At 44.9% G+C, this 24,696-nt stretch overlaps 9 protein-coding genes across 9 annotated transcripts; 6 read left to right on the top strand and 3 right to left on the bottom strand.

Moving 5' to 3' along the window:
• Nucleotides 1–1,042: 1,042 nt before the first annotated feature.
• Nucleotides 1,043–1,730, top strand: AOL_s00004g43 (uncharacterized protein; the record flags this gene model as incomplete). Its single annotated transcript, XM_011118693.1, has 2 exons — nt 1,043–1,456; nt 1,551–1,730. The coding sequence occupies 2 exons, from the start codon at nt 1,043–1,045 to the stop codon at nt 1,728–1,730; spliced, it is 594 nt and encodes a 197-aa protein (XP_011116995.1).
• A 1,103-nt stretch (nt 1,731–2,833) lies between these two features.
• Nucleotides 2,834–5,340, top strand: AOL_s00004g42 (uncharacterized protein; the record flags this gene model as incomplete). The annotated part of the gene is made up of 3 exons (XM_011118692.1): nt 2,834–3,973; nt 4,127–4,835; nt 4,895–5,340. 3 exons carry the CDS (start codon nt 2,834–2,836, stop codon nt 5,338–5,340), a joined length of 2,295 nt encoding a protein of 764 aa, XP_011116994.1.
• An 848-nt stretch (nt 5,341–6,188) lies between these two features.
• AOL_s00004g41 (uncharacterized protein) lies at nt 6,189–7,676 on the top strand (the record flags this gene model as incomplete). The annotated part of the gene is made up of 1 exon (XM_011118691.1): nt 6,189–7,676. One exon carries the CDS (start codon nt 6,189–6,191, stop codon nt 7,674–7,676), a length of 1,488 nt encoding a protein of 495 aa, XP_011116993.1.
• A 942-nt stretch (nt 7,677–8,618) lies between these two features.
• On the top strand, nt 8,619–9,638 carry AOL_s00004g40 (uncharacterized protein; the record flags this gene model as incomplete). Its single annotated transcript, XM_011118690.1, has 1 exon — nt 8,619–9,638. The coding sequence occupies one exon, from the start codon at nt 8,619–8,621 to the stop codon at nt 9,636–9,638; it is 1,020 nt and encodes a 339-aa protein (XP_011116992.1).
• Nucleotides 9,639–10,305: 667 nt separating this feature from the next.
• Nucleotides 10,306–10,554, bottom strand: AOL_s00004g39 (uncharacterized protein; the record flags this gene model as incomplete). Its single annotated transcript, XM_011118689.1, has 1 exon — nt 10,306–10,554. The coding sequence occupies one exon, from the start codon at nt 10,552–10,554 to the stop codon at nt 10,306–10,308; it is 249 nt and encodes an 82-aa protein (XP_011116991.1).
• Nucleotides 10,555–11,669: 1,115 nt separating this feature from the next.
• On the top strand, nt 11,670–12,251 carry AOL_s00004g38 (uncharacterized protein; the record flags this gene model as incomplete). The annotated part of the gene is made up of 1 exon (XM_011118688.1): nt 11,670–12,251. One exon carries the CDS (start codon nt 11,670–11,672, stop codon nt 12,249–12,251), a length of 582 nt encoding a protein of 193 aa, XP_011116990.1.
• Nucleotides 12,252–13,558: 1,307 nt separating this feature from the next.
• Nucleotides 13,559–14,992, top strand: AOL_s00004g37 (uncharacterized protein; the record flags this gene model as incomplete). Its single annotated transcript, XM_011118687.1, has 1 exon — nt 13,559–14,992. One exon carries the CDS (start codon nt 13,559–13,561, stop codon nt 14,990–14,992), a length of 1,434 nt encoding a protein of 477 aa, XP_011116989.1.
• A 562-nt stretch (nt 14,993–15,554) lies between these two features.
• On the bottom strand, nt 15,555–16,198 carry AOL_s00004g36 (uncharacterized protein; the record flags this gene model as incomplete). Its single annotated transcript, XM_011118686.1, has 2 exons — nt 15,555–16,000; nt 16,168–16,198. 2 exons carry the CDS (start codon nt 16,196–16,198, stop codon nt 15,555–15,557), a joined length of 477 nt encoding a protein of 158 aa, XP_011116988.1.
• Nucleotides 16,199–19,446: 3,248 nt separating this feature from the next.
• On the bottom strand, nt 19,447–24,062 carry AOL_s00004g35 (uncharacterized protein; the record flags this gene model as incomplete). Its single annotated transcript, XM_011118685.1, has 7 exons — nt 19,447–19,823; nt 19,899–21,778; nt 21,844–22,425; nt 22,498–22,522; nt 22,605–22,787; nt 22,844–22,915; nt 22,997–24,062. 7 exons carry the CDS (start codon nt 24,060–24,062, stop codon nt 19,447–19,449), a joined length of 4,185 nt encoding a protein of 1,394 aa, XP_011116987.1.
• Between the last annotated feature and the right edge of the window lie 634 nt (nt 24,063–24,696).

Below are 24,696 nucleotides of genomic sequence, written 5' to 3'. Positions count from 1 at the left end.
ATTTTACCCCTGTTGGTGGTCATATCGAGACTTTGGACTTCACTAATTCATTGGCTCCATTTGCCCTGCATGAAGGAAAGTTCCTGGTAACTCTAAGTACTTGTCTTGGTTTCCTAGGATTGCTTCACTCACACACGGAGTACCAAGCGCTTCGGACCCTATTCCCATTTGACGTAACCCCCTGGGACCTGCAAGTATAGTGCAAATGCAAATGCAAGTTTGCGAGCAGAGCGAAGCAGGTTATGTAAGTAGCAAAGCACATTTCATGGATTCGCATACACACATACTTACTTAATTATTACACGAAAGACAAGTGGGAAACTCTTCAAAGGACCAACTATGTACTAACGTGTCATAAGACCCAAAATTTTCTTTTTCTAGCTTTTTCTTTCTTTCTTTTTGCAATGTTGTTTTTCTCTTGTCGGTTCTTGTCCTTATGTCAGCTAAGCTTTAACTATCCTTCGAAAGGGTTTATATTGGCTGCTTACGTCACAGAAATCAATGCTTGGGCTTGAGAGGTCTAGTCGGATGGTGGATGTTTTCGAATGTGCTATGTCATGCAGCTGCGATTCGACCTGCGCAACAGCGTCATGTTTACGCGACACCTTTGACTGGCTGGTGGTTTAGAGATGGCTGGTTTTTTTTTATCGCTCAGCCATGTTTGAGGCCTGGCTCTCTCTAAGCTCTTGTTAATTGTTCTGGCACTAATGCAGAGAGCTTGTACTGTGCGAAGGAGATTTGTATAGTGCATTCTTGCAGGAAGGCGCTGATATGGATGCATATGTACTTCCTAGTGTACAATGCGAGGATATCAAGGATGCCCGGGCTTTGATTCAAAGTATATATAAAGACACAAGCCTCTCTCCAATATCACCAACATTCTAATTGCACTTCCTCTCGCTATCCTGCACTATCGATATCGGCTTTCGGCTCAAAGAATCAAAAAAGGGACTATCTAGTATCTACATCCCCACCTACCCACATTCGCTGGAAGTGTATATATACAAATACATATACGTACCATACATATCAACACTTCAAAATGCTCTCCTCAGCACTCTTCACCGGGGTTCGAATCCTCGAAGTCATCATCGCCATACCAATTATTGGTATGCTAGGATGGTTCATCGATCCATACGTCGATAACAATGAAACACCGCCAGATGGTCTTCTTACGCTCTTCATCGTCTCAATTCTCGCCTGTGCTTGGGCCTTGGTGACACTCTTCCAATTCCATAGATACCGTAGCATGTCCGGTCCTTTCATCGCCGTTGTCGATATTGGCTTTGTTGGGGCTTGGATTGCAGGTATTTATCTGAACAGAGGCATTTCGGATGCGGATTGTTCGAGTTTCAGCGCACCTCTAGGACTTAGGGTTGGAGATAATAATTATTCTGCTGGAGACAGCTGGAGCGCTTCAGTTAATAGGCCTTGCGCTATGTTCAAGGCTAGCTGGGTAGGTTCTCCTCCTGATATACACTGATTTGATATAATATATCAATGATATAATATACTGGAACCTGATGCTAATTTGGACGAAATTTAAATAGATTCTATCGATTATCGAATGCGTTCTCTTCTTTGTCACTTGCTTGCTGAGCTGGACCCTCTACCGCTCCTACAGGTACGATACTAGACACGTCCATAAAGACTATACCGGAGGACGCAGGAGCGGTAGCACCAGCACTTACTCCTCTCACCGTCGTCACCACAGACACGCTCGTGTCTAAATATCTTATTTAACAATCCCTAAACCCTCTTTTTTCCTTCTTCTCTTTTTTTTCGGAAAAGGAGAGATCTAGAGGTGCAGATGGAATTGTGGCTTCGGTCTGGTGCACGGTTTTTCTTACTTAATATCCTCTTATGAATTTCTTTCATTTTTTCATTTTTTTTTTTTAATATTCTTTATGATATCATATCATCTTCTGGGAAGAGAGATAGAAAGCTAATATGTTTGTTGTTTTGCGTCCTTGCTGTCGTTTTTTGGAGAGGTTTATAGTCGCGGATATAAGTATTAAGCAGACTAGTTCATGATACATGCGAAAGCGAGTGCGAGTGCGAACACGAGTCTATGAAGACGATACCAATCTTTTATTTTTGATTTCCTCACGATGCAATCGAAAGATAATTAATACCCCCTTGTCTCTCTCTCTCTCTCTCTCTCTCTCTCTCTCTCTCTCTTATCGTTCTCTTTGAGTTCGTCATTTCCTTTGTTCTTCAATTTCTTTTATATTAATACGCCGGGGGATGATGGCACTGGCGGTCATGTTTCCTCCTAAAATATGATACGATACTTTATTTCTCGAATTCTCGTTTGATACCGTATCATATGGCATAGTTTAATGATGCGGATTAATATTAGCTACTTAGTTAGTTAGCGTTTTGGTATAATGAATGAATGGATGATTGTAACGAGACTCCTCTCACTCTCTTCTTCCTTATGAGATTGAACCCCAAATTGTAGATAGTCTCGAGGGACAGATAGTCTCGAGAGGATCAATATAAAGAAGAGTGAATGCAATGCGGATGCGACTGTGTTGTCGACGTGTGCAACCTCTGACGGCGGTGACAAAACGTCGGCAGCCAACAACGCAGCACGACGATTGGACTGCTTCAATTGCTGCGAAGAACTCCCCCAAACCAACCAACCAAATCATCGTCGACCATCCCCATCAACTTACATCGCCACTTCTGTCCGGCTTCAAAACTTCACTTCCATCTTGCAAGGTACCGCCAGACCGTCAGCGACCAGGGCTGTTTGTTCCCGTCGTCTCTCTGGGAGGATTCACCTACTTCTACCCAAAGAAAAACCTAGCTCATTCCCTCTCGCTAGATGCCGTTCGGTCACCATCGCTCTCACTCAAGACAAGACCGCGACAGCTCCTCGCAAGGTCCCGAACAGCTTCATACTTCTGGAGCTCTTCTTCAGGCTGCTCAGACGCTTTCGTCTATCGGGAAGCCTTCGACTTACCATCCGGCCGCTCCAGGCCCAAATATTGTCCCTCAGCAGCAACAACAGCAACAACAGCAACAACAGCTCCAGATACAGCAGCACCAGCACCAGCAGGCGCAACTTCACTACCAGCAACAACACCCCACTTCCCCGCCTAAACCTCCGTCTGGGGCCCCTAGCGCCCAATCTCCAATGTCTTATCACCAGAATCCCCAGTTGAACCCGGGAGGGTACGGTGGATACGGTGGTGGAAACTATTCCTCCACGAGCCCTCATCCAGGTTCTGCAATGCAGGGTCAACCGCCTTACAACGATCCACAACAGCAACAGCAACAGGATTTCCAAAGACAGAATTCCTTCAGGACACACGAAGGCCATGGCCCACCACCACCATCATTACAACCCCAGCAACATTCCCAGAGAGCACCTCCCCAGCCCCAGTATAATGAGTATGCTTCGCCGATTCACATACACCAACCCCAACAACCTCCGCCTCCTCAGCAACAGCAAGGGTATCAAGCATACCCTGGTGGCAGCGGTGCTGGTGGTGGTGCTGGAGTGTCTAGATCACATACCACAAGCACAAATCTGTCGAGATCAAACACTTTAGCTGCTGCTCACCCTCCTGCAGGAGAACCAGATGCCAATGCTCTTTACGGCGATGCCAATACCAAGTACTTACCAATCACTCATATGCAGTCATCTTCTGCTTCCAATCTACCGGATCCTTCGCAATCTTCAAACTACAGGAAATACGCACCGAGTGGAAGTATGGGAGGACAGGATCTTGGTATCTCAGGCGGGTTCGGGCTCGATGTTCAGTCAAGGCAAGGCTCGATAACAGAGGCTCCGCCTAAGGAGTTACAGAAGGGAAGTCACTACTACACACAGTGGCCTAGTTATGCTATCGATTGGTGTAAATGGCCTATCTATGGAAGTCCTGGCGCTAGTGGCTACGCTGGACAGAGCGGGGTAGGAAGGATTGCCTTGGGAAGTTACAGCGAAGATGGACACAACTACGTATGTGCTTCTCTTTCTTTCTTTATCTCGTTCGTTCGTTTGTTCGTTCGTTCATTCTTTCTTTCTTTCGTTCTTTTTTTTTTTTTTTTTTTTTTTTTTGGTTTTCGCGTACGACCTGGGGCCTGAGGCTCAAGCTAATCTGGGGTTGTACAGATATCCATTTTGAACACTGCCAACAAGGTCGTCAATACGGACAACCACCCACGAGGAGAATCGACCCTTGAGATCACGAAATTCGCCGAAGCTACTTTGACATATCCAATAACAAGGATTCTTTGGGAACCTCCAACACAGTCTAAACCGCTCACAGATCTAATCGCAACAGCTGGCGACCACCTAAGGCTGTGGTCTCTGCCAAATGCTGCACCAGCAGCTATCTCCACCCCTACTAGTTCCATTACTTCACGATCAAACCAGTCGAGTTCCGACCTCCCTACCAAAAAGTTATCGCAGCTTGCCCTCCTCTCCAACTCTAAAAGCACAGATTTCACAGCTCCGTTGACCAGTCTTGACTGGAATCCGATCAGTCCTTCTCTTATAATTACTAGCTCGATAGATACAACTTGTACCATCTGGGATATCCCTAGTTTGACCGCGAAGACCCAATTGATCGCACACGACAAAGAAGTCTTCGATGTACGGTTTATGAGTGGATCGGTGGATGTATTTGCAAGTTGTGGAGCTGATGGCAGCGTTCGTATGTTTGATTTAAGAAGTTTGGACCATAGTACGATTATCTACGAGCCTACGGTGAAGGCCGATGGAGGTGTTACTCCTAGCCCTGGTGGTGTTAATCCTATTGGAGGGACTGGTGGAGTCGGTAGTACGCTCCAAGGTCCGCCTCCTTTGTTGAAACTTGCAGGTAAGCTATATTTGTTAACTGATAGCTCTTACTCGATACTAATTTTATATTCTCGAAAGCGTCGCCTCATGAGGGCCATCTTCTTGCGACATTCGCGGACCAATCCAACATCATCCGGATCCTTGATGTCCGTCAACCCGGACAGGCTTTGGTGGAATTACGTGGAGCGGGTGGAAATATCAATTGCATAGATTGGTGTCCTTACCGCCGTGGGATGGTTGCTGGCGGTACCGATGATTCATTGATTTTGATCTGGGATATGATGAATGACGGATCAGTCGGCAACCCACACCGCCAAACAAGAGATGAAAGGCATGGTCATAATCAGGAGCCGACATGGAGAACCCCGGTTGCCCATTGGAAGAGCGAGTACGAAGTTAACAACTTGAGCTGGGCTCCAAGTTTGGGCAATGGGATGGCACTGATGGGCGGTGAGCCTGGAAAGAATGCCGGCGAATGGATCGGTTGCTGCGGAGGGAAGGGTGTCTATGGAGTCAAGTTTTAGGCGAGCTCGACGGAATGGAAAGGCGGTAGGAACTGGCGAAGGCAGACAAGGTCTCGTCGCCGCCACCAGCCCTCGGGACAATCGGAGAATGGGTGATGACTCCCAATGGATACCTGCAACCGTTCGTATCTCCACATATATCGAACTCCTCTGTGCTGCTATTCGATGCTTTACGAGAGGGCTATAAGCGCAGGGTCGCTACCACTAGCTACCACGGGTGGGGGGGTGAGCCGATTCGCGCGTATGATACACTAGTTAAGACCTTTCAAAACACACCCCGATCTGATGACTTCCTTCATCGTCTTCCTATTTGATTCTTTTACTTTTATCTCCTACTCCTACTTCTACTCCTCCTATCATATCAGATGGCCTCGTCTTGTGTTTTCTTCTCTCGTTCCGCTTTTACCACCACCAGCTTCACCCTTGTTAGCAGCATTGTTCGTTAATACATTTCATTTGCAAGCGTCGGGTTTCCTTAATTTTCCTTCGATACTTATTCTGTGGCTTCTTCGTATACATATATTTGCTCGATTCGCTCGAACTAAAATGAAGATATACTATTAGTCCATTCGTATTGGTACTTGATCAATAGAATCCTTTAAGTAGTAATTGTAGTCTCTCGCGAGGTGGGCATATGCAGCACATATGGATGCTTGGTGGAATTGAGGGACCATGAATGTGCCAAGCCTTCAGCATCTGCCCAATTTCCAACTCTGCAGCTCGGATTGGCCTCAACTTCAACCTTCAACCCAACACCAGCCTGCCCCACCATGGAAATCCCGACGTCGGAATCCACCATCACAGCCATATAAACGGTATGTAGGCGGCCAATCGACGAAATTCGAACGATGTCCATTCCTTTCATCGTCTCCAAACCATCGGGTTTGGTTGTTCAGGGCCTCTTTCGTGGCCTGAGCCATCGGTCAACCGCAACCCGGTTCGGGATTGCTATCCAACGGTCTCGTGTCGCGGCACGACTCACGACACCAATTGTCACCCGAAGAAATGTCTCCGGGTCAGCTGTAAATGTTCCGGTGGAGGGGAAGACGGTCGGGAAGGGGATTGTAAATGATATTCGATACTTCCTGAACAATGAGGCTCTTTCCAGATTCGATTCGACGTCACCACGACGGTTTAAACTTCCAAGGCTACTGGGACGGAGTCAATCCGCCTCATCACTATCTTCGCTCTCTGCTCCTCCGTCCCAATCTGTTAATGCACTTGGGAAGACTGTATCCCGACGTACTGCTCAACGACGAGCGTTTAAAGCCTACCTGACTCTTACGAAACCACACCTCACCTTCCTCGTCGTCTTGACCTCTATGGCTTCGTATTCACTATACCCGGCCTCAAGTCTCATAACATCTTCCGAAATAACACCAAGTACTACACTAAGTGCGATTACCTTATTATTCCTGACGGTTGGAACGGCACTATGTTCCGCCTCCGCGAACACTCTCAACATGTTAGCCGAGCCTCACCTCGACGCTCAGATGACTCGGACTCGTAACCGCCCGCTCGTCCGGGGGACCATACCACCTCGAAATGCCTTACTATTTGCAATCTTTGCCGGAGTATCCGGTGTTACCTGTCTCTTATACGGCACGAACCCCACGGTTGCTGCACTTGGATTGTCGAATATTATACTCTATGCTGGAGTTTATACGCCGTTGAAGCAGAGACATGTTATTAACACCTGGGTTGGAGCTGTTGTCGGTGCTATACCACCGCTAATGGGGTGGGCTGCCGCGGCAGGAGAGTTTGCGACTACGGATAGTGTTTATGAGGTTTTATCACACCCCGGTGGATGGTTAATCGCTGGACTACTATATTGCTGGCAATTCCCACATTTCAACAGTCTTAGTCACGGTATAAGACATGAATATGCAGCAGCCGGATATAAAATGCTTGCATCTGTGAACCCTGCGATGAATGGTCGTGTGGCAGTGAGGTATAGTATAGCATGTTTCCCCGTTTGTATAGGATTAAGTATTTGCGGGGTTACGGACTGGGGGTTTGCGGTTGACAGTAGTTTGTTGAATGGGTGGATAACGTACGAGGCGATAAGGTTTTGGAGGAATGTTGGGGAGTATGGAACCGGAAAGAGGTTGTTTTGGGCGAGCGTGTGGCATTTACCGGGGTTATTGGTGCTGGCGATGGCGCATAAGAAGGGACTGTGGAAGGGGGTTTGGAGGTGGGTCAGTGGCGGTGGAGAGGAAGATGAGGAGGATGAGGATGAAGGGTATGATTACTACGAGGTTGCACCGAAGAGTGTAGGTGGGGATTATGGGGAAGGAGAAGGAGAGGTATCGTTAGTCGCTGGGACAGCGAGGTAGGACTTTGGGGGGATATAATCTCTACGGAATATTATATTAATCTTCTTGGATCGATGATGTATATTGAAGTGAAGGTTTGGCGAGCAGGTATTTGGAAATACGAGATCTTGTACATATGGACGTGGGTGTATATAAGCAGTACTGGTAGTTTTAAAAGCGTCGAATGTCGATACGTATATTACCCATTATCGGGAGGTTGAGTCGACAATGTTTTAGGTTCGGTCTTTCCGCGAAATCCGGTAAGGAATCCGCGAACGGTAGAAGGTATAGATCAAACTGCAGCTCTATGCTATTCTCTTGGGAATATTTATCGATATATCTTTAGATTGTCAATTGTCTTCGTCATCAGCGACCGCGGAAGATCTTTCAACCTTGTGACTGGCTGTATGTAATTTGCTCAACGATTTTCGGAATAGATATTAATTCAAGGATCAACACAAAAGTTGTTCCAAAATACAACGAAGTGTGTATTTTTGGCGAAAATATTGAATATTTTGAAGATCAACAGAGTTGACTTTGCTGAGGATGGTATGAATTTGGGAGAACGGAACGGATCTGGTGAGTCTTTAAAGTTATTCTTTGTAGATTGAGGATCTTTTAGGAGGGAGGGATATTGGAGGAGAATATTAATATAAATTTTAGTCTTTGAGTGTTTAATTTAATTTCTTTTGTATCTGTTAACTATTTCTTCATTCTTGATTCCTGTTCACGCCACCGACATCTCAAACATATGCATATTATAATATTAGTATCAAAACTGCTAGTAGGTGGTGTATATATTCTTCATGAAGTATACATATATATATCACTATCCATCTTCCATACGCTTATAATTACATATATATTCAAAATAATAACCTACATCCATGAAAAGTTTCCTTCGCAGCTGCCCCGTCAATCCCGTCCCCCAAACTTCGAAAATACTATATATTTACCCAAAAGATGCATGATTACACGATAAAAGTATACGAGTTTTTCTCAAACCTTCCTGAAAATATTCGAAGAACTCGTCGATCTCGATCTTCGTCTCAGTCAAACGGTAACGGTACCCCCGTTACTCCACATTTAAGTGGTTCACGAGCGTCCGGTGCTGAGACTGTTTCTCCGCCCCCAGCGTCACCAGTACCACAGACATTATCACCCTTAGACTCTATGGATCCGAGTGTAGGGGTTGATGCATTAGATTTGGAGATGAGGTTGTTGAGGATAAGAGATGGGTGTTTGGAAGGGTGGAGGAGAAGGGGACGAGATTGTATTTGTGGACATGGGTGTTTGGATCAAGAAGTTGATCAGGGGAGGGTATTTTGGGGGACTGAGTTGGCTGATGTTGAGGAGAGTAGTTCTGAGCTGGTTACGAGACCGGCTGGTTCTGAGGAGGGGGAGGATGAGGATGAGGATGAGTGGGCAGAAGCTTTGGAAATATTAGCGGTGGAGGTAGAAGAAGATGTAGAGGGCATTGAAGATACAGGAGTCGTTGAAGACATTGGAGTTACTCAATATAGTGGATTTTTTCAGCATACAGAACCTGACCAAAATACCGCACCTGATCGAAATATGGGAACTGTTCAGGATACAGGCCCTGGTCGAAAGATAGGAACCGTTCAACATGCAGGGCTTGTTCAACATACAGGAGCTCTCCAAGATATGGGAGTCGCTCCAGACGTTGAAGTTGCGGGGGTGATGGAAGATGCCGAGGCTGTAGAAGATATGGAAAATGCAGAGGAGGAACAAATGGAAGCCGAGCCTTATAATCGCCCATATCTAGAGCTAGAGACTGGGACTGAGGCCAAGATTTATGAGGATGAGGACGACGACGAGGAGCTGGAGGAGGAGGTTAGGATGGAAGAGGAGGATGGAATGGAAGAGCCGAATAGAGTGGAGTTGAGGAGGATTAGTTGGTATGTTAATTATGGAGGGAATGATTTTGCAGTTGAGTCTAACCGGGATGATGAATTGATTTGATGAATTGGTTATTGAGTGTATGATCGTTGGAGTCTCATAATTTGGATTGGTCGATTTATCGATATTACAGACGGAACTTCGTTTAAGCTGCATGCTTATATATACACTCTGGTATGTTTATGTTCTTTAGACTATAATAGCCCACACTAGAAAATGTAGAGAAGAGAATGAAAAGTCATAAAGAATGGTCTTAAATTGCCATATATTGAACGAAGATCCATAGCTAGCTTGCTCAAATAAGTTTTATGGTCTATAAATTGATAAACCAGGCTGATGGCAGTGGCGAGGCTGTAATGCTAATGAGATAAGACAAAAATGGGTAGCATATATCTTCCGTAGTATATCGCTGAAAACACCAAAAACTCCAGGCTCAATATCCAAGAAAGAAAATGATATAAAGAAATGTGGCTATTTGAGTGAGGCGCTGACGGTTCTGATCAGATGAGTTTTTTTTGAACACTTTCAAAGAAAAATCAAAAAGGTATCCGTGTCGAAATAGTCGTCTTGTATGTGAGGTGTATCGATAAAATCGCTGGTTGCTATAAAGATTTTTTATTAACCTCCCACTTTCTCTCATAATTTCGATTCTCCTCATTGTCAAATTTCAAAGCCTACCTTTTTACAAGCTAACCTCTAGGCATAAAGAAAACGCGGTAATCCAAAAAGTTTAGACCAACCACAACTGAGCCTTCGGCCGCTCCTCCTTCGGACTTTTTGACCTCAATCCGGAAACTTGGAGTGTCAACATGTTCATTTCGCTGCTGAGCGTCATGAATTCGTTGTATAAGGTGTTTAGCTCCGTTTCGTTCAGTACTCCAGCCGCTTTGGCGACCTTGTACCGGTTGAAGGCATCGAGGCATAGCGTGCTCACGCTAGCCTGAATTTCGGCGGTTGGGAGTTTGTTGCAGCGAGGCATTATGAGATTGTATTTTGTCGAAGGGGAAAAAAAAAGCCGGTATATCGATCTTATGAAATCCGCAGTGAAGGATCCGATCTCCAGAGCTCCAAGTCTATGCAATGTAAACAGCAGGACTGTGTATGAGACAAAAACGGTTTACGTAAGAGCTCGCAAGGTAAAAGTTTTAGTTGTAGCGGTAGCAACAACAGTAGTAGCAGTGGTGAAAAATGTAAAGGAGAGCATCGTGGGCTTTGGTTCTTTCCGAGAGGAAACGTCTCAACGGCTCTTTAACGTTTCTAGCTATTCTCTTTGCAGGGTGTGGTTTACTTTTTTTTTTTCCCGTTTACATGGCCATGGTGTGAAGATGTGGAAGAAAAAAGTGGAGGTGGTTTTTTTGGTTGCCAAAGGGGAAGTCCAGGGCACTCGGGCGGCTTTATATGTGCTAGCCGGGTGACTGGACTGGGGCCATCAAAGCTTGACTCAAAAAAAATCGTGAGAGCTCAGAGTCATAGAATTCGACCCGGATTGGGTTGTGTGGTATTTTCCGAATGGCAACGCGGTTATCAGGGTTAAGTTTAGGTTGTTGTGTGACAGGATTGATTGTCTGAGTTAATTTGGATATCGATCGTCCACGCGGAGATCCATATGGATGGAGACTGAAACATGAACATTGCACCGTTTATTCTTGTATTCTTGATTTTTATTTGTTTTAGGATATCAATTAGCCTGAGAATCTGACCTTCATCGTTTCATCAATCGGGCCTTAAATATTAATCAAAAATAAATAATATAGTATTAATAGGTACGTACACATACCGTTATGTATCTTGGGGAAATGACCATGGCACGACTGACTTCGAACCTGTCGATTCTCTCATACCCGCCTACCTCGAGAAGTACTATTATACGGATCCCTCAGCTGATCAGGCCATATACTCTTTGATTCTATACACTTTTTACTAATAACAAACTCCCTCCTTCGTCTTTCTATTTTGATAATTACTATTCCTGCTTTCCTATTGCTACACTAATTATCACCACTACATTCCCACTGCTACGACAATATATACCCTCGAGGCTTTATGGGCAGAGTCATACAAAGCACACGGACAACATACAACCCCTTCGTCTCCATGTACATGACCACAACTACAGCAAATTTTGATTTTGACCGACCTTCTACTCAAAAAATCAGTTTTTCTGCTCAGAAAGCACTACACTCAATGACAGCATTCAACATGACTCAGGAACCTACTTTCAATGAGTTGTGTCTCTATCACTTTAGGCAATTCATACCCTATTTGATAATATTTCTATACCCCATTGTCATACTATACAAGTTCAGAAGGGTCGAAGACTTGGCGGCATATGAATCTGAACCAGAATCAGAATCAACCGAATCAATGGATGAAGAGCAGTGGGTTGATGACGACGACCAGTTTCAATATGTGCATAACGAGCGTGTTAGACAGGAGACGGTTGATAAACTGGCGGATATGAAGAGAGTTTCAGATTTATACTATAAATCTCCTGAGCAAAAGAGAGCCGAGGAACAGCAGGAAGAACTTGAGCGGTTGATAACGGAGGAGCCTGATTCAGAAGATGGCGGTATTGGAGATAGAGTTAGACAGAGACGGAGTCCTTCTGCGAAGAGTCATGAAAATGTTGAAGGGGCGCCGGGGGCTAGGAAGAGGGGGAGGCCTGCTAAGAATTAAAAATTGGTTATTGGATTGGATTTGGCTTAGAATTCATTGGTGTTTTGGGAGTTTCTGTGAGTATATTCTGTATCCTTTTGGCTTTCCGATTTGTCGAAGCCGACTTCGGCATGTTATTACAAACCCTCGTTCAACTTTTCTTTACTTCTAGGCATTTCTTGGATTTTAAACCCAAAAGGCGTTTATTTTCTCAAGCGTTTACTCGAAATGCAGATAGCTAACGTCGTGTAAGCCAGCGTATAACTATCAGAACTGCAACTCCAACTATCAACCTCTTTAGTCACAGATGAGTAGTTGGCTTTACTATCCTTTTCGTTTATTCAGAGTACGCGGAACGATACCCTTTGATCGATTTCTATTTCTTTCTCGGCGCTCTTTGAATTCATGGGGCGGCGGGCACCTGTTGAACAGTTTCATTTGGATTGTGTTCCTTTCGACCTTCAATTGGCCCTGTTGATAATTATGCGCATATGCGGCGCCGTTTACTCGAGCTTTGGGATATAATGGATCCTTGATAATGTATTTTAGAATTGAAACAGCGCAACCGTGCGTCCCTTTGATGAGTCTGTTAAGCTCTTGGGATGTACGGTACACCGATTGTCGGCGAATGCTAGCTGCAGCTGAAGTGTTATTCTATCCTGAACTTCTGTCCTCGTCTTGGGCTTCCGGCCGTGCTGTTAAATGTTGTGCATACGCATGCATAATACTTACATGAAGCTAGTGAAAATAACCGGTACCTAAGAATCGATAAATCGGGATTCCCCGATATTTAATCATGATGATACATCTTTATACGGCTTGTCCGCCCGTCTTATCCTTGATCTCGAAACGGGACTATCCCCTTTTCGAAGGCTTCTGGAATTCCTAAACTGTAAAAGCCAAGCCATGATTCATGATCACGCTTCCGACCCAAGACGGATTTTGATGTCATCTGCATCTAAATCATTCGATAGTTAAACCTGCTTTGAAGCCCTATGGTAGCCATGTTCCGGAACATTTTCGACACGGTCTTCTCTCCGTTTATTAATACTCCTGCTGAGGTCAGTTTTTTGTTTCTCGATGCGATTCGCTGATTCCCCAAGCCCACAACCCGTTTCTCTAGCGCTCATACCAATTGCCCCTGATCTTTGATCAGCAAAACAAAAGGCTTCTGAGCAGTAAGATTGAGCCGTTGCATTTTTCAGAGCACAACGCAACTTTAATTGCAACCAACCTCCCTCCCTCTACCTTAGTTGAGGCTCTTTCCTGCGGGGGTTTTTTTTTGAAAAAAAAAGCTTTTGGATTCTTCCATCAATTCATAGTTAACAATGCTTCAGCCAGTTGCTCCCGAACCTATCTTTGAAATGAATGAAAGCGAATATCTAGACGACTTTGCCCTAGATATCTTTGGTCAACAGGGTACGCCGGTCTACACCCAGATATGCATGATCTATTCCCTTCCAGACGAATCACCAATATGGTACTCCAGTACAGATATCATAGATGTCTTGCACGCAGGGCTTGAACGGCTTTCTGCCAGTTTCCCTTGGGTCGCTGGACAAGTTTGCAATGACTATGTTGCGACTGGGAACTCTGGTATCTATAAGATCAAGTACCTGGACGAGGTGCCCAGGTTGACAGTCAAAGACCTTCGCGGCAATTCAGGGTTCCCGACCATGGAGGAATTGAGGAAAGGGGGATATCCGTTCAGGTTCTTGGATGAATCGGTGATTTGTCCACATAATACTCTGATATTACCCCGGACCGAGCTGCTCCCCGTGTGCCTTGTTCAAGTGTCGTTTATCGAAGGAGGCTTGATATTTACATTTTTGGGACACCATGCGGTTATGGACGGGATTGGCCAAGGCGTTATTATGAAGCTTTTGGATAAAGCTTGTCGGAAGGAACAGTTTACGGATGATGAAATTATGATTGGAAATGCACCGAGGAAAGATATTATCCCGTTGTTAGACGATGCCATTGAAGTTGGACCGGAGTTAAGTCATCAACTGTTCTCATCTTTGGCGTCTGCACCACCCCCACCGCCTCCACCAGTCGCCAAGGGTGCGAAGCCATCGGGGCCACCTAAGGTGTTTTGGGCGTACTTTGTTTTCAGCGGAAAGGCGTTGGAGGAGTTGAAGAGCTTGGCGTCGGAATCGCTTACTGGAGGTTATACCTCAACCGACGATTGTTTGACGGCTTTCATCTGGCGGTCAGTTACACGAGCAAGACTTCATCGGTTAAGGCCTTCCGATAAGGTCACTCTCGCTAGAGCTATCAATGTTCGATCGTTTCTTAGTCTTCCGCTCAACTACCCCGGCCTGGCGACGAACATGACATACCACAATTCCACAACCGAACAACTCACGGGTCACGACTTAGGCAGCATCGCCACCAACCTTCGTGCTGAGATTGACCCAAAGACATCGAATTTGACGCATATGACTAAAGCGTTTGCTACGTATCTCGATAGAGCGGAAGATAAGACCTCTATAAACTTAACCGCGACGCTGGATTTTTCGAAGGACATCGCGTTAAGCTCTTGGGCGAAGTTGGACACTTATGATTTGGATTTTGGGTTCGGAGTTGGGAAACCGAAGGCCGTGAGGAGGCCGCAATTTACACCAATGGAAGGGTTGATGTACTTGATGCCCAGAAGCAGCGATGGGGAAATTGCATTGGCATTATGTTTGAGAGAGGAGGATATGGAGAGGTTGAAGAGTGATGAAGAATTTGTGAGATATGGAAAGTATGTGGTGTAATTTCTCATATATTCCGTATGCCTCCGTGTACGGGAGGGGGGATTCGTAAGCCTTTTTGTCAGGCGGGACTGGATTCGAGTCCAGGGCTCAAGGTTAACTATAAGTCCCTAGCTAGCCCAGGCCTTTGAAAACATGTTAGGTGCATTGCTTGCATGGGAGGGGTTCGATTTTGGGGTTTGTCTGGTGCATTGTTGGTTGGGGTTGGTTGTTTAGGTCTGGTTGTAATTTCTTTAGATTTCCTTTGTGAGAAGCGTTCGATCGTTCACTCTTAATTATTGCTCGCCTCTGTAGATTATATGTAAATTCTTATATACTTTGATTTCTCCGAGCATTACACATATTCATATGCAATATTATTAGTTTTTACCTTATTTTAATCTTTTTAGATATTGATTTCAGCTGCGCCTGGTCTCGATGTTAAGGTTTCCAGTGAGCACAGTTAGAGGAGAGGTGCATGCACGCGATCACATTCAATAGGGCCAAAAAGAGACGACTAGCCCTGTGCGCCCCTGATTAAATGATACTGCTAGCTTGAGGCCATGATGATGATGATGATAGATAACTAATTTCTGTTCCGCACTGTAAAAACATACTTCGGAATACCCCTCTCGTCAAACCCTTCTTCAACATCCCCCTCATATGCATCTTCATCGATATCATTGACCTCCCCTTGGACCTCCTGCTCCCCATCTTCAAAACAACTCCATTCAAGCCCCACAGTCGGACAATCTGGCAACCTTGTTTTCGTAACGATTAACCATGCCATTTGAGTGTTTACATGGCTCCGCGGTTGCTCCGAGTCTTTAATTATGACTGTCCATTGTGCTGACTCGGAGGGGTAAATGTCGCCAATTGAAGAAGGGCTGCATTGGCCGTTCCCGCGTACTCCCGGTCCTGCGGTCAGGCTCTGGAGCTTGTGGTCGGTTTGGTTCAGGATTATGAAGGTTGCGAGGGGTTGGAGGGCATCGGATATGGGGGTTTGGGGCTCTGAAATTGGTTCTTGGGATTCTATATGGAGTGTAGTGTTAGTCATAGTCGACCGAGCTTATTTTACAAGCCAAATCATAGTATCAAGGTGGTTTTCTGGTAGAAAACCGGATTGCGATATAGGCGCATGGTTAGGCCCGCGCGGGCGTACATCTGGAGGGGTAGACGCGGGCTGAGATTCGACTTACCGACTCCATGATCCGGGTTTTCTTGGTACATTTTTGGGCACAATAGCTTAACGCACTGGCCGACGGTGGAGCGGCATTATATTACTGTCGGTCGCATGTCAAGGTCAAGGTAAAGTAAGAAGCAGGTAATGCGGGTTTTGTGCTTTTTCAACCCCCCTGGTCTCTTTTTTTTCCTTCGGGGTTTTGGTTTTAGTTCTCCTGCAAGCATTGTTTTTTCTTTCTATTTCCAACCAACTGGGACAAGGCGGAAAAAAGTAAGCAGCACTACTTAATTACTCCCATGTAATATGGTGCTACCACGAGGTAAGGTTCGGAACTAGAAGCTGTACCCTTGGAGCTCTTTTGGCATGCAGATACCTTACAGCGTGCTCTATACATAATTGTTGGTCGGGTATAAGCTCGATAGGGAACGCCGATTTTCGAAAAGAATGATCGCCAGACTAGAGGAATGACCGCCTGCCGCCGCATTAATCCTAGATCACAAGATCAGTGAACTACTTTATGCCTTATGCTATAGAAACCCCCGTTTGGTTCGCCTCAAACCTTTTTCAAAAAATAAAAAATGAAAAAGGGGAGAGAAACAACTTTGAATTTTGGGGGTTTTTCCATAAGCTATATAAGCTCTGGAAGTCTAAATACTATTAATAGCTGTTAGAATCAATATATCAACGATCAGACCACGGTACCTATACTTCCTCGAAAATAAAGAAAGAAAGATTGAAAGAACAATTAAACGGCCTAGGCAAGAGTGACCTTTCGAAAAAGGGTAACAAGATGCCGTGCGCAGGCCCCTACCTCCCCGAATACATCTACCTCTCCAAAAACCCCTCTGATGCAAATTTGCGAACGCAATATTTCCTCCGCCATGGTTGGCCGCCCCGAATTGCCTCACGCCTGGCCAGAAACCCAGCGAATTATCAAAACTGGCTTCGAGCTTATGAGAAACGACCATTCGTTTGCCGTGAACGCGAGTTTCTCGGTAGGTCTGATTTATTGGAACTCAGAGCGAAGATTAAGATGTTGAGCGCGAGGGCGGAGGGGTTTTGATACCATTGACTTTACACGGAGGGATTGATCCGGGTTGGGAACTGTTAGAGTATGATCGTACTTGTTAGGATATTTCTAATTAGTCAGGAAGGAGTTTTTATGTAAATAAAAAGATACACGATTAATTGATTATATAGTGACGCTACAACGCCGTCTGAGGAATATGTGTACTTGGGCTAATAATACCGACGCATTATATCCATATGAACTCATATAGTACATGTACAATCAGGAGATTTGACCCAGACCAAGTTTTGGTGTTTATTTAGCATCTTCAAGAAATATTCCATGATACAAACAAATCCTAATTACCTCCAGAAACTTCCCAAATTCAAGCGCTGTATAGGCTCCTGGGGTTTAGAGATTAGGACTCGGTTCTCACCTTTGTGGTCAATCCAGTTCCTAGGTATTGTCGTGGTCCTGGTGTCCAACGGTCAATATAGCTTGATCCTGTTCCTCACTGCTGTGTAGCTCCACAGCCTTGCAATGTCGTGCTTACTTCTTGTGTGATCATGGCGTGCTGTATTCTATTAGGCTCCGACGACCTAAGGTCCCGCAGTACATCCTCCATTCCTCGCATTACCGCTCCCCTAGCAGCGGCAATGACACTACCCCAGGGTCAATAGTTTCGTTAGGTATTCATCGAAGGCTAGGCGTTTACATCAGTTAGGCTTACAAGTTCCGTGCTGGAACACCTCAGTACCATGGGCCTGCCGAATTAGCAATTTTCTGACAAGTGTAACTTAAGGCGAGCCTTTAACCTATGGCTAGCTAGTAAGATCTTAAGATAACATTTATTCTAAACAACTTATCATTTGATTAATTTATTATACCAGCATTTTCGGAGAAGGCCTTTATTTAACGATAGAGCAAAGTGATGACTTCCGTCGCCACAGGATCACAGAGAGCTTAGACCTCTCCCCTCGTGACGATAAACTCCCCCGTTTTAATTCTTGCTTCAGCAATATAGTCCGTTCCTGGGATAGAGATTTGTAGAGTAAAAATAGTATAAGTTAATATCTACTCAACCTTTTCATTCCACGATGTTGTTTAAGGATACGGTGTAGATAACTTCATCCCGTAGCATTATATCTCCGAATCGGCGCCTGATTGCTTCAAATTGCTTAAAAACCATCTACTTATCTTCTAGCCTCAAAGTCAGGCTTTAAAGTGATGACCCATCCGGGATTTAAATAATCTTGCAAAATGTCGGTCAATTATTGAGGCTTCGCAGAATGCGTCCCATTGACTCCAGTCGTCCATGCATGGGCCCTAAACCTCTGTCCATGTTTAACTCTGAGGCATTATGAACTAGACTTTGTAAAACTGTAGATTCTATCGTGCTAGACCCAAGGCTGCGCAAATTATACGTGCCGAAGATTCTGACTTGGAGTTATTTTGGAAAGGAGACAAGCTGATCTCTTGTCGAAAATATTGTTGTTTTTGTGATATTTCTGCCATGCCTGGCTCTGAGCGAACCTCGACCTCTATGTGATTCCTGGGCTAACCCGGGTTTCCGGAATCGATTTGGTCACTTTTGCAGCATTTTCGAAGCATGGTTGTTGCCGTAAATGGCTATTCTAGTATCGCTTTTAGATTTCTCGAAATCCACCGGTAGATTCCATATAGCGAGGCTGATAGTATACTATCATAGAGTGGTGATAATGGTATACATCCCAAAATCAATAGTATCAGCCTCAAGCATGTGCAGGTTTACTACTGCATCCAAGAGTGCCAAGGAAAGAAACTCGATCAAACAACCATTCGATATCTACAAAGGTAAAAAAACCCACCAATATTAATAGCTAGGTAGAAGATTGCTTATTTTGTCTCAATTAGCATTCGGCTGTCGACATCGTACGTTGCCCTCATAAATTTATAAAGCGAAAAGCGGGAAACGAGTAGACCAGAAAATCGACCGGTCTAAAGCCAAGTGAATATAAGGGAAATTTCCGGATTTCGTATTTGCATAATCCACTCACGAGGTATACGGTAGCACGACGTTCTGCGTCTGCAAAATTTCAATACTCTCCAACTATCAGTGTTTGATACAGTTATAATGCCTCTTTTCGTTTTTGTCGCTTGCGATATTGGTCCACGGGCCGGACCCTATTCCTCTGAGCAGCCTGCTTCCTTCCTCCTTTTTTGCCATCCCACGCGCTCCTAAATTAATGCTACTCTTATCAGGCGATTTGGAATTCAGGAATCTGACCAAATAGCCCTTGAGGCCGACTAAGAATACTGACGGTCCCATGGCGACGAGTAAACCCACATCTCTGCCTCATCCAGATAGCATTTCCATCCCATGTAGATCGCCTTAGGATGAAGACTGATTCTATCGCCTATGCTTAAATTCGACAGAAAATCGACTAATTCTGGATCGCTAGTCGTTGCTATATCCCATTGATTGATATGCTCGGTGCTCGTCCAGCAGGCATGAATATTGCGCTGGAGTTCACGAGTATTTATGGTCGATATTTTCTTATCACCACTATCGGCTTTTTTGGTACCGGATTCGCTGAAATTGTGGTCCTTGGGGGTTCTCCGGACTTCAATCCATGTGCAACTCCCTCCGTATGTTCCGTGATTCTGTGTGTCGTCACTCCATCCTTATAAATTTAACGCGTACGAAGGGAATAATCAGCGTGTAAACTCATATCGTGCTGGAATAGAATCTGTCTTACCTTGGTCGTGCGACATAGTTCTAAAAATGATTCTTCGAACAAACGGGCCGCAAATGTTTAGGTGTAGATAAGGAATGGGTAGCCATGTCTCGTCAACTACGACTGTTCCCGACTTCTTAACGTATTGTTCGACCCAGTATTCTGCATAGTCCATTATTTTTCTAGCAGCTGTAGTAGGTAGATTTAGTTTTTGTATGAGTATTTCGTACACTGTGGCAATGTCGGGTGGTGAAATCTTCGATATTCCATCTGCTAGATCAGCTATTGTGGAGGGTTCTGAAGTAGTGTTTGAGTTTTGTAAGGTTGTAGCATTATCTAACTCCAGAATATCCCAGCTACTTGCCAGTAGAGCGCTGCGGAGGTACCGTTCGACTGAACTGTACCCGAACTCGATCGCGAGGTCCAGAGCCGTCTTATTATCTTTATTCTTCTTCTCTATGTCGATACCGTTCTCAACAAGTAATTGCACAACAGAGAGTAAACCTGTATTAACAGCGTTATGCAAAGCTGTATTTCCTCTCGAGTCGGGTAGGGAGATATTAAAACTCTGTGGATTAATAGCTCCAAGCTCCAAAATCTCCTTCACAACTTCTTGGTAACCGTAACCTGCAGCAACATGAAGCGGTGTTCCGGAGTTGCAAAGTCCTCTGGATACAGGCTTTTTAAGGCTGAACCCTCTCTTTAGAAATAACGAAAAGATATTTGTTCGTCCTTGTTCGAGAGATATAAAACCAGCCGTTCTTCTATCGTATGTTTCAAGCAGCCAGTCCGCACCGGAATCCAGGAGGAGGCATGCAACGTCCTCATGCCCGTAGAAAGCGCATTCGCGAAGCGGCGATGAGCCATCGTTCTGTTGTATATTAACTATCTTGCGGTCTATTTCCAACAAGTATTTGACCGCAGCGTAATCTCCTCGAGCTGAGGCAAAATGTATCAGTTGTCGCCCATGACCCCACGTGGTTCGTGGGGAAGAACCGTTTTCGATGAGTAGTTTCATCGCCTCGATCCTGCCGTAAGCAAGTGCTTCCCATACTGGCTGATGCCCACCATTGTGTTTGATATCGATATCAATCCCTTTTGAAAGGAAGTATTTGATAGCGCCTAAATGTCCAACTCGGGCTGCTATGTGTAGAGGCGACTCATCTGTACCGATACAATAAAACCAGTGCCACCGATTAGAGGTTGATTGTTCATCATCTGTTATAGTCAGTTTTCGCGCATGGCAGTAACTAATAATTGACGGATTGTGATTCAAAAAAGCAACCAGGTCTTCCTCTATAGCGCCTTGGTTACACTCGGGTATTTGAGTTTCCCAGTTTCGGAGAGCGTATAGATAAAATGGCATCTCCTTTAAGTTATCCAGCCCGGTACCTTCGTTATTCCCCAAAGAGTCAACAAATTTTGGATTTGCAAACTGATGGAAGCGCAGATAATTAAGGCAAGCCTTTGTGAGAGAAGTTAAAGCGTCCGCAGTATCTATAGGTTTTCTCAAAAGATATCCCTGAACAGTTTGGTGAGCGAGTTTTACAATGCCGCTAGATTCATCCACGACGATGAAACCGGCACAGACATCCAGGACAGTGGTTTGTTGTAATTTTTGGTATTCAGCTATCTCAAAGGCCCCTGGTTCGATTGCTAGAGCAACAAGAAGATCTTGTATTCGAAGCGGGTATTTCGTGACCAGAATCCATGATAAAGCTCTATCGGCGATGTCTCTATTGCACTCATCGATACTCTCTAACATCAAATTGAAGGTCTCATCAATAGGCAAAAAGCCTTTGGATGCCGACATCTTGAGGATTTGGTCTAGTGTCGCTTCGATTCGACCAACAGTTGCTTGCCTGAGGAGAAACTTCAGTTGAAGTTTAGGGAGTAAAAACCTGACGTGATGAAATATTAATAAAATGATAGTCCCCTTCCTCTTTTGCAGTGAGGTCTGACTTACATTCCATTTGAAACCCTAGTTAGTCCATCGGTAATACGGTCTCTCAGGCCATCATGAAGATGCCTTGCCTTAGGTGTTCTTATTTCATACCTCCCAATCTCTGCTTTGATGTATTTCCTTATATCATCTGCTTTCGCACCCAGCTCGATTTTGTTCACTTCTTTAAAGACTTCATTAATATCCTCTGGATGAGGTCGGCTAGTTGCAAAAACCCTTGCTCCACCAGGGCCAGCTAGTCTTTGGATTATATTCAGAACATTAAAGCGTTGCCCTGGAGCACATTCGTCTAATGCATCAACTACAATGTAAGTGTGCTTGAAGTTTGATGCGGATTCTATAAGTAGATCTTCGATCCTTTGATCCTCTGCTTCCGTCTTGCCTGAACCAGAGTAGGTTTTGAATAATTCTGCGAGACCCTGCGGGAAATTTGGGGACTGGAAGGATAACTGTTTGAGCAGGTTTCGTGTGAACCTGCGAGCATCGATCTCTTTGTTGGAAAAGTCGAAGTAAAAGTACGCGACAGCGGTTCGTGTCGTTGGGTCTTGTGTTCGCTGCTCTTCGAGATAATCAATGACCACGGAGCTATATTAATCTAAAGATTAGCCGATTTCCATCGACTATTCTTCAATACTCTGGAACTTGAGAGGAATATACCTTATGGTACTCTTACCCGCACCAGCTAGACAACAGTATTAGAAAAGGAAGTGTTCGTTAGAAAAAATAAGAACACAATAAAAATGTTAGCCATAACCATGACTTACGAATTCCATAACACCAGAGTATCTCCGTGGAGTTTTTTGATTGTGTTAACCATCTAGAGAATGTATTTTGGGTCATAAACCATTTACCGGTGCCTGCTTGTCTTGCTGAAACAATGGTACTGTGACGCGCTGACAGTGCGGCTCCGGGGCAGACCCATTCCAGAATTTCAGTATGCTTTGTCTCTGTGGCCTACGGTTAGTTTCTTTCTTTCTTTCTTGTCAAAAATGCTTCTGCGTACCTCTATGGTTGTTATAAACTTCCCGCTGCAAATCATTGAGGTTTTGATTTATTATATCCACTTTTGTTTCAACTATGAACTTTTGGTTAGAAACCGTAACATACGCCTCCAGTTACATATACAATTACGATCGAGATAATATAATACACTTACTTTGGGCCATCGCTTCTTTTATCGTTATCATCTCTTCGACGTCCTCACCATATATCCTGCAAAGAATAGCTTTACCATAAGCCGCAGCCGCAGCCGCAGCATAGCAATGCCATGCATCTTGTTTATGAGTATCAGCGTAATCGCTGATTCCTCGAACGACTAAGCAAGGTATTTCGTCCATGATTCCCGCGGCTTCCATTTCGTAGCAGATTGCATCGTCATGGCCTTGACATAGTAAATCCCTATCTTTAGGGTTCTTAACCACAATGCTCCCCGAAAGTATCAGGCCCCGATGAACGACAGGTTCATTTGGCCATGGGGACCGAGGAATGCGGTCTATGACTATTTTTTGACTTGATGCTTCACACCCACTACAGTCACTTCCTTCATTAACATGGTGGAAAGACGGGTCGAAGAGAACGTCAGCAGTATTCGGTCTTTCGTAGCCAGGTTGCTTAATAATATTTCGCAACATCTTCCTGAACGGGCGTTTATTCATTCTTTCATCATCATCCAACTGCCCATCTGCACTGAGTAAGATTGAGGGGGGTTTGTTAAGGCACCCCTTTAGCGTAAACCCATCTTTTTTAAGTTTGCCGAAATCATACTCTATAACACCGGGGTGGTTTTCTCGAGGGATGCTAACGGCAATATCGCCGAGACGAATATCTCGTTTATTGGGAATGCCAGCACCGATACCTATCATCAAAGCGAACCGAATGTTTGGAAATTGCTGGCTGATAGTTGCGGATAGCCCAGCCGCGTTGACTTTACCCATTTGATTTGGTCTAGCTATTAGGACTTTGTGTGATCCGATTTGACCAAACGAATATATATATTTTCGAGCGTTGGGGTGAGATTTTGGCCGACATTGGAATTCTTCGTCGAGAGCGTATTTAACAGCAACGGATTCGCAAGACAGGGCGCAAAATATGGCTATAGTTATTTCTTCGGGACGGATGATTAGGAGCGGTTCTGGGTCAGATTCTTCATCATCTGTATCGACCTCCTTCCCTTGTCGCTGTGTCTGGTGCGGTGGCGCCCTTGGCCTTCTGTCACGGTTCATGTTTGCTGCTGTCAACAAGTTTGAATGGGAACAGTGGCCCAACAGCAGTCGATGTCTTGTCGATTGCGTGTCAACGTGTCTTGTGATATTCCCTGGGTATCTCCTCGGAGTTTAAATGAGGAATAAACTGTTTTATAGCTGGGTAGCCTGGTGGTTTGTTTGCTCTGTCAAGTTTTATATATACCTGGCGTCAAGACGCCGTACACCAATCCCCACCTAAGCCCATTTGCTTTGTTGGCTTTTGTCCCCAAATTATGAGCGGTGTTACACAGTCTCAGAACCAACCGTGTTACACGGCCTCGGCGTTCACCCAAACCTCTCCTCGGATCCTCCCAACGAGGCTAACAGACCTATCTCACGGTGAACGTACATATCTACTTCTATTCAGACCGTAGTCTCGAGGGCTTCATAAAAGCAGACTTCGAAAGATAAACAAAATGACATCAATCCACAACCTCCCTACAGAGCTCTTGACCTCTATCTTTACCTACCTCCCCTTCGAGTCCCAGATCTCTGCTATCCAAGTCAGCAGCTTGTGGCGTACGATCCTCAGTTCTCCAATCTGCCAGAAAACTCGATATACAGGCATCGAAGGTGCCAATCCCTCCCCCTCCTCCTCCTCCTCCTCCTCCTC

The sequence above is a fragment of the Orbilia oligospora genome (assembly GCF_000225545.1).
Source record: "Orbilia oligospora ATCC 24927 unplaced genomic scaffold scaffold00004, whole genome shotgun sequence".
Lineage (NCBI taxonomy): Eukaryota > Fungi > Ascomycota > Orbiliomycetes > Orbiliales > Orbiliaceae > Orbilia > Orbilia oligospora.
Note: the sequence above shows the minus strand (reverse complement) of the source record. Positions and strands in the feature narration are given on the sequence as shown.